Source organism: Cicer arietinum, chromosome 1 (genome assembly GCF_000331145.2).
Source record: "Cicer arietinum cultivar CDC Frontier isolate Library 1 chromosome 1, Cicar.CDCFrontier_v2.0, whole genome shotgun sequence".
NCBI lineage: Eukaryota > Viridiplantae > Streptophyta > Magnoliopsida > Fabales > Fabaceae > Cicer > Cicer arietinum.
In genome coordinates this window covers 48,348,784-48,360,078 of record NC_021160.2, presented here as the reverse complement: position 1 = coordinate 48,360,078, position 11,295 = coordinate 48,348,784, and the positions used below count along the sequence as shown (strand labels likewise).

General features: G+C 33.1%; 3 protein-coding genes across 4 annotated transcripts in view; all 3 read left to right on the top strand.

Annotated features, from left to right (window-relative positions):
- LOC101494721 (serine/threonine-protein kinase Nek5-like) overlaps positions 1-4,239 on the top strand; it is a 9,244-nt gene extending 5,005 nt beyond the window's left edge. Inside the window, exons 12-15 of one of the 2 annotated variants that reach the window (XM_004487402.4) lie at positions 200-251; positions 345-992; positions 1,094-2,621; positions 3,731-4,239. In XM_004487402.4, the coding sequence (XP_004487459.1) occupies positions 200-251; positions 345-992; positions 1,094-2,617 (2,224 nt within the window). In that variant the 3' untranslated portion in view covers positions 2,618-2,621; positions 3,731-4,239. Of the gene's footprint in view, positions 1-199; positions 252-344; positions 993-1,093; positions 2,622-2,758; positions 2,823-3,730 lie in introns of those variants that run through there. The other variant, XM_027331549.2, reaches the window with a different exon arrangement.
- Positions 3,586-4,178, top strand: LOC140918989 (uncharacterized). Its single transcript, XM_073364187.1, has 3 exons — positions 3,586-3,848; positions 3,947-4,029; positions 4,096-4,178. The coding sequence occupies exons 1-3, from the start codon at positions 3,586-3,588 to the stop codon at positions 4,176-4,178; spliced, it is 429 nt and encodes a 142-aa protein (XP_073220288.1).
- A 3,767-nt stretch (positions 4,240-8,006) lies between the features above and the next one.
- LOC101495270 (uncharacterized protein At1g08160-like) lies at positions 8,007-9,204 on the top strand. Its single transcript, XM_004487403.4, has one exon. It carries the CDS (start codon positions 8,309-8,311, stop codon positions 9,014-9,016), a length of 708 nt encoding a protein of 235 aa, XP_004487460.1. The 5' UTR covers positions 8,007-8,308; the 3' UTR covers positions 9,017-9,204.
- Positions 9,205-11,295: the final 2,091 nt, after the last annotated feature.

Sequence of the window (11,295 nt, the reverse complement as noted above, 5' to 3'; positions counted from 1 at the left end):
GAATGCCATTGGTTTCCGGTAGGCAGCATCTGTGAAAATGAAGTTGAGAACTATCAGAACCACAAAAATGCATGCCAAATTATCTTTATCTTTTTCTGCTATTCATATAGATCGGAGGATGAGTTTTGTTTTCTTCTTTACTTTCATCTCTGCGCATGTATGTGTTCTGGAAATCTTAAACTGTAATTCATACACACAGGAAAACACTGATAAAAGGCATGCTGAGAAAAAACCCTGAGCATCGCCCAACAGTAAGCCTCTCTTAAAGAGTAACATTATTTTCAATGTGAAACAGGCTTCCTATCATTACTTACCTGAAAATTTTCATTTTATGTATCTCACAGGCATCCGAAATCTTAAAGCACCCTTATTTGCAGCCTTATGTTCACCAATATTGTTCATCTCTCTGTCCTCCAACAGCCTCTTCTCCTGAAAAGACAATCTCTGCTGTCCATGATCCTCAAAAAATTTTAACCGAAAGTGATAACAGTAATTGTTTGAGTAGTGGCAAAGGTAGTTTGATGTCACATGAGAGAAACATTGCAAAAGAAGTGACCAAGGGCGATGGCAAAATCACTGAGGTAGACCTGGCATCGATTAATGATGATGGGTCTGATCTTTTCATGCTTGGTGGAGAAGGAAATAGCTCCAGCAATGTCAATGCAAAAACTGATAAACAGGAGGTTAGGAAGCAAACTCACATTGAACACCACTCTTATGTTAGATCTAAGCAACCGAAAACAATTAAGAATGTCATGATGGCACCAAAACATGAAAACGTTAGAGAGACAAGTTATCCAATGAGAGGCAATCGGTTGAAGGCTGGTGGTATATCAATACAGAAAATAAATACAGAGACATTGTCTAAATTGCCCAAACCCGAAAGTGTTACTGGTTTGAAGCCTACTTTAGAGGTGCCAACTATTGTACCTTCAAAAGCAACCCTTAATTCTGCAAAACGATTCCAGGGATCACATACTTCAAAGCATCAGGTACATTACAATTAGAAATGATATACTGCACTATTAGTTACGTATAAAGATCTCATTAGGACACTGACCCTTATTTCTTGTGTATCAATCCATGCCAACAGCTACCAATGATAGAATCTACACCAAAAACTAAACCTCGACATAATGTGGCATCACCATCAGGTCCTGTCAAACAAGTAGTAGCAGAAGTTAGAGTTCCTGTCAAGCCAAAACAAAAGACTCCTCCAAGCCTACTTAAGCCACCCTCGTTTCCAGGACGTATAAGGCAGGCTGGGCATGATATGGCAAATGCAGAAAATTATGAAGGAAGGTTAAGTCCAAAAAAAATAGCTCAGGAGCCTAATATGAGCCATCATCAGTTGACTTATGGTCATCTACCACATGTTTCTAGAGAGCCATTCAAGTCTTTTGAAAGCAGCACCAAAGGAATGCAAACAGACAGCAGCAATTCTGTCTCAACTTCAGTCTCTATTCAAAGATTCGAACTTTCTGACTTTGCAACCACGTTTATTGACTTGAGTGAACCCAAAGTTCATGAAAATGGGAGTTTTAATCATACTGAAAATGTGGAATCACGTTCAGACAACAGTGGACCTGCTGAAAATTTGTCTGGTGAAACCTCTCCATTTACACCAATTTTTCACAATACCGTTACTAATAATGACAGTTGTCTCATAAATCAAACAACTACATCTGCTGGTTGTGAGTATCTTGATCCCTCTGCCGAAGTCACACGAGAAATGAAAGACCTTCCAGATGTTTCTAAGGAAATAGCTTCAACCAATTCTCTCAAACATCCACTCCCCATATCTGAAGAAAAGTCTGTTAGTGAAGTTAGTCCAGTAAGTTTGCCAAATAATAGGCCTGATAATGTTGACCAGCCAAAACTTATGTGCATCTCCACTGGTGATGACAAATTCATGGTGAGGGAAAGGGCTCTGATTATATCTACTACAATCTCAAGCCAGAACGTTTTACAAGAAGAGGAGGGAATGGTTTTACAGAACCCAGCAACTGAAACGACAGCTTATGGTCATCTTCCCCCAGCTTTTGATGATATCATCCATGTTATACGCCATAGCAGTTATCGTATGGGGAGTGAGCTTCCGGTAAAGGAATCAATGGACATGGGAGTTACAAATGTAGATATCGGTAAACTTATCAATATTGTAAAGGATGGTTTAGAAATGAGAAACACAGGAACTCCTTTGTCACTTAAATCTTCAAACTTCTCTGAGGCTGCTAGCTTGAAGTCAAATACCACTGATAATTTGGAAATCAGAAACTTGAGCTTGAAGTCAAGTATTTCCGACCATCCTTGTGTTGAGGCGCAAGATGTTAAAATTCCTGATTCCGCAAAATATACCAAATATAACCCTCCAACATCCGAAGAAGAAATACCAGCTAAGGAATCTTTGGATGTTAAATCTTCCAAGCAGAGAGCTGATGCACTTGAAGGGCTGTTAGAATTATCTGCAGATTTGCTGCAACAAAATAGATTGGAGGAACTTGCAGTTGTTCTGAAGCCCTTTGGAAAAGATAAGGTCTCCCCAAGGGAGACAGCCATTTGGTTGGCTAAGAGTCTAAAAGGATTGGTGGTTGAGGAAAGTGGGGGACGTAATTAATGAGGTATCTTTATTCCTTGTATGTTTGCTTGTCTTTGATACTTTTTATTGCTTAATAGTAGGACATAGCTTTTCAAGTGCCACTTGAATTAAGATAAATAACACGTTATAATTTCTTCTCTCATTTTTTCATTCTTTCAGTATCCTTATGCTGCTGTAAATAGTAACAATTCAAATAAATAACATCAACTTACAGTCAATTGTATACGCTCTGGCCAAGCATAGTTAAATTGATGCTCACTTCAATACTTTCTAGATCTTCCTAGATGTGGTCAACGAGAATTAGGATTTGATGGATCAAACAACACTGAAACTAACAATTTGGAATGAATGCTTTGTAAATAATAAAATTATTCATTCATAAATTGAAAAAAGCAGATAGGTGATCTTAACGATAGACTTGGCACAAGCACTTTTATTACAGAAGCGTACTATTTTCTAATTGGCAGATTGGTAACACTTTCACTATCCTAAATTAGGCGTGCATATACGTGTAGTTCCTCTTAATGTTAGATTCTCACTTCTCAGATTCATGTTTATTTCCAAGATGCTTCGTTGAAGCTGCTTCCAATTTAGTTTAAAGTATACCATTGTATACGTCAGAATTGCTACCTCCTCATGGTTATTACAATATTTAAATATAGTATATACTTTGCCGTTTGTAATTGTCACCTATACTCATTCTCGTACTTTTTCTTTCTTTGCCCATTCTTTTTATACCCTTCTGTTTTTTACACTACACATTCGCCTTCACACTTCTATTTCATGATTGTTAATTGTTTGTTGCTAAAGAGAGAAAGTACAAAAAACTCAGCCAAAATTTTTCTTTGCCTTCTAGCTATAGCATAACTTGTAGCACATACTTCCAAAATCTACATGGAGTCTTAGCTAGAACCTCATACTAGTACTTCAACACCCAGGTCCTCTAACTGTTATCATCGCTATAGCTTGGAATGTCATGGACCCCCATGAACCTCATTTTCGTGTCAACTCAATCTGTGTCCGATTTCAGTATCTCTGATTCGGAGCTCAAAGGCATGTACGAGATAGAACTAAGCATAACAAATCCAAACAAAAAGGTAGAACTAATGGTTGACCGTTTCTATGTCTCAGTGTTTTATGGCTCCGTGGAGCTCTCGAGGGCCATTGTGCTACAACCCATTCACTTGAATAAGAACAGCGACAAGGATGTGAAAGTTACGTTTAGCTTAAGGAATCCATCCACTAATTAGTTAGCTCATAAGGTGGTCTCTGATGAGCTGGTTAAGGATTAGAATAAAGGGATAGTGAACTTTGACTTGAAAATGTTGGCTAGAGTTGTATTTGAAGCTGGAATATGGGAAGTAGGGAAAAGTTCTTGGACATTTACTGTGGCAATCTCGATGTTGGATTCGTTGCCATAAAAGACACAGGTAAGCTTTGAAAGTTAGGCGGAGGAAAGAAGCATGATCTTTTTGTATATTCTATGTAGTATGCAGTAACACCTAGGTTAGATAGAAAATCAACTAACATGCTGGTGGGACAAAATGAAAATATCAATGGTGCTCATGTTGGTTGTTGACGATGTTGTGGTTGATTTTCCCCAGTTACTATTTTAATTTTAAATTTCTACATTTGATATCCATTTTAGGTCAAATACGGTTTTTTATATATAAAATTTTAATATTTTAATTTTAGTCTCTGTAAAATAAAAATATAATTTTTAATCTTTATAAAATTATCATACTTGCAATATTAATTTATATTATTAAATTAATATATATTTTTAAATGAATTTTTATATACATATTTATAACAATATAAAAAATTTATTCACAAATCTATATTTTTTTCACTTTTATATTAATTTTTTTTACATGATAAACACAATTGTAAATTATTAAAAAAATTTAAAGTTAAAAGATAATCATAAAAATTTTATTTCAATATAAACTAAAATTATTTATTAAATAATCTTGTAAAAATAAAAATATTTTTTGTTAATTATATACACTCACCAACTTACCATAGTTACACACTAACGAAAAATTATTAATGACTATTTTGTTTGCAACTCTTCTACATTTAGTAGTTTTTTATTAAAATTTATGAACGTATTTAAATTGTATATTTGTAATGTATTTTAAAAAAATATTACAAATATACAATTTTAAAAAAATATGAATAAGAACAGCGACAAGGATGTGAAAGTTACGTTTAGCTTAAGGAATCCATCCACTAATTAGTTAGCTCATAAGGTGGTCTCTGATGAGCTGGTTAAGGATTAGAATAAAGGGATAGTGAACTTTGACTTGAAAATGTTGGCTAGAGTTGTATTTGAAGCTGGAATATGGGAAGTAGGGAAAAGTTCTTGGACATTTACTGTGGCAATCTCGATGTTGGATTCGTTGCCATAAAAGACACAGGTAAGCTTTGAAAGTTAGGCGGAGGAAAGAAGCATGATCTTTTTGTATATTCTATGTAGTATGCAGTAACACCTAGGTTAGATAGAAAATCAACTAACATGCTGGTGGGACAAAATGAAAATATCAATGGTGCTCATGTTGGTTGTTGACGATGTTGTGGTTGATTTTCCCCAGTTACTATTTTAATTTTAAATTTCTACATTTGATATCCATTTTAGGTCAAATACGGTTTTTTATATATAAAATTTTAATATTTTAATTTTAGTCTCTGTAAAATAAAAATATAATTTTTAATCTTTATAAAATTATCATACTTGCAATATTAATTTATATTATTAAATTAATATATATTTTTAAATGAATTTTTATATACATATTTATAACAATATAAAAAATTTATTCACAAATCTATATTTTTTTCACTTTTATATTAATTTTTTTTACATGATAAACACAATTGTAAATTATTAAAAAAATTTAAAGTTAAAAGATAATCATAAAAATTTTATTTCAATATAAACTAAAATTATTTTTTAAATAATCTTGTAAAAATAAAAATATTTTTTGTTAATTATATACACTCACCAACTTACCATAGTTACACACTAACGAAAAATTATTAATGACTATTTTGTTTGCAACTCTTCTACATTTAGTAGTTTTTTATTAAAATTTATGAACGTATTTAAATTGTATATTTGTAATGTATTTTAAAAAAATATTACAAATATACAATTTTAAAAAAATATATATATATCTGTATTGCATCCTCTCCGTGTTTCATAATTTTTTTTCTTCATGAAGTGATATAGATACGTCCTTCATAATTATTTTTTTCCTGAATTGATATAGGACTTGACTCTTAAAGAAAAAAAACCAGTTCACGTGTAAACTCCCGCGGTAGAATATACTAGTGATGGTGGGGCTAGAAAGTTATCCTCCATTTTATTCACGCGGTTTATTTTTTTGGGTGGTAATTGACGCGGTTTTGGTCTTCCTTGAGTGCCTGTGTCACTTTTTGCATCTCTTCTGTGAGTATTTGTGCCTTTCACCTCTATGCCTTTATTATTAATTAAGAAAAACGAAAATGTTCATGGGATTGGTAGTAATCTTCTTTGAAGGAATCACAATCACTACCTATCTATAATCAATGCTTTCTTTTTCATTTTACATGGTTTGCTTGTCTAGTTCTATGCATATACATATGTTTAGGTCATGAATCATGAACATTTTGTTAACGAATCATGATCTCTTTTAGTCAAAACTAGGCCAAATAACATGTTAACCTATTAAATTTGGATTTTATGCATTGTTATAATTTAAAATTTGTTCTTAAAATATGAATTGTCTAGTTTTGTTTAATGACAACAAGTTAAAAACCATCAATTTTATTTTATAGTCAATATAAATTATTTTAGTAGGATAATGATGGTTATCATAATATAAATTACTTGGAGAAAAACATAAATTTGACGAAGGATTTGTCTTTTGAATTTATAGTGACATTGCGTTGATATTTTACTTAAAACGTGTGTTTGAAACTCGATCTCTTTTTTATTTTGATAAATTATATTTAATTTTTTTAGTATAATTTACTTAAAGAAACTCCCAATTTTTTAAAAAGTTTTATTTTTATTTTTTTTTATTCTATTTATCTTGGGAGAAGTTTAAGGCAATGATATTTCTTTTTAGTTTAATTATTTTTTAAAAGATCATCTAATTTATTACACAGAGTCGAGTCGTATCTAAAGGGAAAAAATAATGGAATTAAAATTTGCACAAATTGTTAAGTTGTTAACTTTTCTAAATCTAATTTTTAATTTGATCTTTGCATATCTTGGAGAGTCCTTTACATACTCTAATTTGGCGGAAATAAATATGTTACATTAGAGGCTAGTAAGGTACTAGGGGTAAATTGGTCCGTGGGAAGTATATTTAAAAAGATTACCTATTGGTAATCAATTTCCTTCTAGTATGATATATAGTTAGGTTCGTCCTCTTTGACAGTTGTCTTCTCAAGGCTTTTGGGGGCCTCAATTCAACAACAACCTTTAGTGTATTATATTGGTAGGTGGGTGGCGATGTTTGTAGTAAAATTTTATGTAGTAGATAAGATTGTTTATTTGGAATGAATGTATGATATCTAATTTTCACATATATTTGAACCTTCGATTCATTTCAATTGAGTCTGACAAATGATGTTGAGCGAGATACACAACATATATTTTGTCTCATTAATTTATAAGTCTTTGTCTCTCATCTTTTTGCTTTCTTTGGGTTTGCTCAAGGAAAAAGTTAGAGTATTAAATGTTCATTGAAAGAATATTAATTTATCTAAAGTGATTCTTTTCGCTTGAAAATTGTTGAGAGAAAGACTATATACTCTATACTTAACTTAGAAGAAAAGTAATTGTAGAGGCGGAAGCATAAAAATGTGCTTTTTGTTTGGGTCATTTGGAGTTAGAGGTTCACTTGGTTTCTATGTATGATTTTTCGATAGTAATTTGGTATGAGATTTTTGGTGGTTTGAACTATACTTTTGTAGTGTTTTGGGTGAGTTGTCTTACTTATTTTTTATATTTGTATCTTTAGTAGATAATGAAAAAAAGGTATGATATACTGCTGTTTGAGTTATTTGGAAATTGAGAAATGATTGTATTTTCTCTAATGAAGTTGCTGAAGTTTTGAGTCCAATAGTAAAAATTGCAATTTTGTCTTGATAATGATTATTGAATTAGGGAAATAGGGGAACTTTGTTTTTATTATAAATAAATTGAACCATCAAACTCCAAATTAAGAAGATGACGAACCTCTAATTTGTGAAGAAGAAGAAGTAACAGAAATGATTAATATGATTAGCGAAAATAAAATTAAGAGATAAAAAAAATAAAATATGAGAGTAAACATGTAATTTAGTTTAAAATAGAAAAGGTTAAACGGAAGAATATGCTGAATGGGTGATTCGGTGGAGAAATCAATATGGAAAAGTGGTCACCCACACGTTAATCGAAACGACAATTTATTCTAATTGGAAAAAATAGAGATGTGATCAGTAAGGGAATTTCTTTCTTGTTCCAACAATTAATTTACCTCGAATTTTTCTAACCTAAGAATCCGAAAAATTCCAAAACTCACCACTACTACACTCCTTATTCTAAAAAAAAGCTTTGAAATCCAAATCACCCTTCTCTTCATTTCTCTTATTCCACTCTCTCACTCCACACTGCTTAAGTGCTTTTCATAATCAATTAATCATTCATCCAACTTTTGCAATATTCACTCACAAATGCAGGAACCTTCCAGACCCGCCACCGGCTACCCAGCCCCACCCTTCAACCACCACAACAACGGCCAACCACCACCCGGATACCCCTACCATCGAGGATACTACGACCCTCCCACACCACCCCGCCCCTACGCCTCCCGCTCCTTCTTCCGCGCTTTCTTCGCCACCATGATTTGCCTCGTCGTAATCTTCGGCGTGATTTTAGTCATCACATGGCTTGTCCTCCGTCCTTCTCTCCCTCACTTCACTTTAACAACTCTCTCACTCTCCAACTTCTCAGCTTCCAACCAATCGTTAACCGGCACGTGGCACCTCTCTTTTAACGTCCGTAACGCTAACAAGAAAATGTCCGTTACTTATAACGTACTCCGTTCTTCCATCTTCTACCACTCTAACTACATCGCTGAATCGCCACTCGCTCCGTTTAAGCAAGATACAAAGTCGGAAACCACTCTCAACGCTACTTTCTCCGCTGCAAACGCTTACCTTGAATCTCGCGCTGTTAACGATCTCAACGCTGATAAATCTAGCGGTTCTGTTCCTTTTGATGTTCAGATTTTGGCTTCCGCTTCGTTTCGGTCTGGTTCGTGGAGGTTTAGGACAAGGATTCTTAAGATTCTCTGCCGGAAAGTCCTCGTCGCAATTTCATCGAAGAGTAGTTCAGGTAATTTGTTCGATGGATCCAGAGAATGTCAGGTGTGGACTTGACTTGTTTTCGGGTTAACCCTAATTTGTTTAGGGTTTCCCTTTTTTTGAAACCCTAGGTTTTGAAATTGGATCTAGTGAATAAAGTTTTCAGCAGTTTATAACTATGCGTTTTGATTTAGGTACGAAATTAAATTGAATATTGTTGATTAGCTTGTTATGACTGTATATAACTCTCAGGTTTTTTTTTTTTTTTGCTTCTCGCTATTCTACTTGATTTGAGTGTGATTGTATTTTCTATAGTGCATAAGAGTAGAAGCTAATGAAAATATTAGTTTAGAAGTTAATTAACACGTTGTTTTTGGTTTATTCATTCGTTTTGTTATTTTAGTGGTTAATGTCAAAGTATGATGATATAGGATCTTCTATTTTCAAGGGATAAACATAACAAGCTTCACATTTATTTATTAATTGCTAACTCTCTAAGTAGTTGAACTTGGTATCTGTTATTGAATTGAAAGCATGAATGCCAGCTAGTATTATTTGATTTAGTGGATGGTTTTTTGAGTTGATGTTTCTATTGATATAGAATGGGGGCAGCCAATCTGTTAGATCATAGAACTGGTTTTAGCTGTTCTTTGACATTGATTCCAAAGGGAGAATGTTGATAAAATTATCCATAGGGCGTTTTATGTTTGCGTAAAATCTAACTAAGGGTATGTTGGTTGTGGGAAAGTGAGAAGAGAGAAATAGGTGAGAAAGATGTGAAAAATAGAGTAAAATTGATGTGTTGTTTGGTGTAAGAGAAATATATTTGTCTCTCTTTCTTAGTTTGGTTGAATAGAAAGTAAAAAGAGAGAAATGTAATTATTTTTTAAAAGACCAAGATATCCTTCAATTTCTTTCTTTTTTCACCCATACCAAACAGCGTAAAAGAAACAATTTCAATTTCTACTTTTTCTTTTCTTTTTCTGTTACACTCCATCATCAGAAGAAAACAACATATAAAATTTCTGTGTTCCTCCTTCTGTGTACACAGAATATAGTGGGTTATGAGAGTTATTCTATTACTGTTGTTTCCAAGCATACTAAATGAAGGCGTTTTGTTAATTGAGTACTTATTTAAGAACTTTCAGTCTTAACATGACATATTTGTTGTTGAAGGCTTAGTGATGATGTTAAGAGTTCTTCTGAGTTACAGGCTAGCTTAGCCATTTGATGAAGTCTTTAAATGTGTTTGATTTGGCAAGGGATATAAGACATGGGTTGTCCTGTCTTACTAATTGATGGTAGTGGTACAGGCTAGTACGATACCCATGTGGTGTCATATGAGTCTGTTTGGGCTTTGTTAGTACTTAGTAGTACGATGGATTTATTAACCTTTTGAAGTTGACATTTTTAATATGGCATATATGATGCATCCTTCTGTTTTATTTTAGCTCTAATTTTGGGATTGTTATTAATTTTGAAATTGGAGGTGTCTTCTTTGTGGTAAGATCTGAAATGACTTTAGTGACTTGACCTCGACAACAGTTGGTCAGTTTTTTAGGATGAGTTTGAGTTGGGTATTTGGGTTTTTATCAGTCATTGTCTTTCAAGTGAAAATTTGTATGTAATTTTTGTGAAAACGTTCGCTTGCTTTTAAGTTGGTGAATTAGGCATTGCTGAGCCATATTTTACAAGGTTTTGGAATGTATCCTATATAAAAGGAGCTCAAACTCAATATGAAGATAAATGCATTATTGATGTAGCATAAATGTCTTAGGATTAACCTGTACTGTAGCCCTGTATAGAAAAGCCATCGAACCCCTTTTATAGAATCGAAGATTATAAACCCTTGTTAAAATATATAGCCTTTAAACAAGTCTAATACCAAAGGTCAAATTTAATTTTGACCAAAAGTGACTAAAACATACTCGTACAAATAAAACAAAATCATATTGTTATAGTAGTTCAGCGACATTTCAAGAAAAGTATTTCCACTTGGGTAGCATCAAGCCTGATACTATTATTGTAGCATGAACAGTTTGACAGCTTGAACTAACTATAGTTGACTTCCTTGGTTCTGCATCAGTAGTAATCCTTTCCCTTCTGTGGCATTGGTAGTGGCAAGTTTGATTACATTTTTTGGGTGTTATATTTTGAAAGAAAAAGAGATGCTATTTGATTCACTATAATATGGTGGTCAAGATTTACATTGTCAGCCACCTATTTTTGTTCATTTAACTGAAAAATTGCAATTTGTCTTTAAATTTCCGATCGATACAACGGTTTTATGATTTCAAATTTGGAAAGCCTTTTCATACTCCTGAGATACGTCTCAACCTTTTCCATCCACCTTT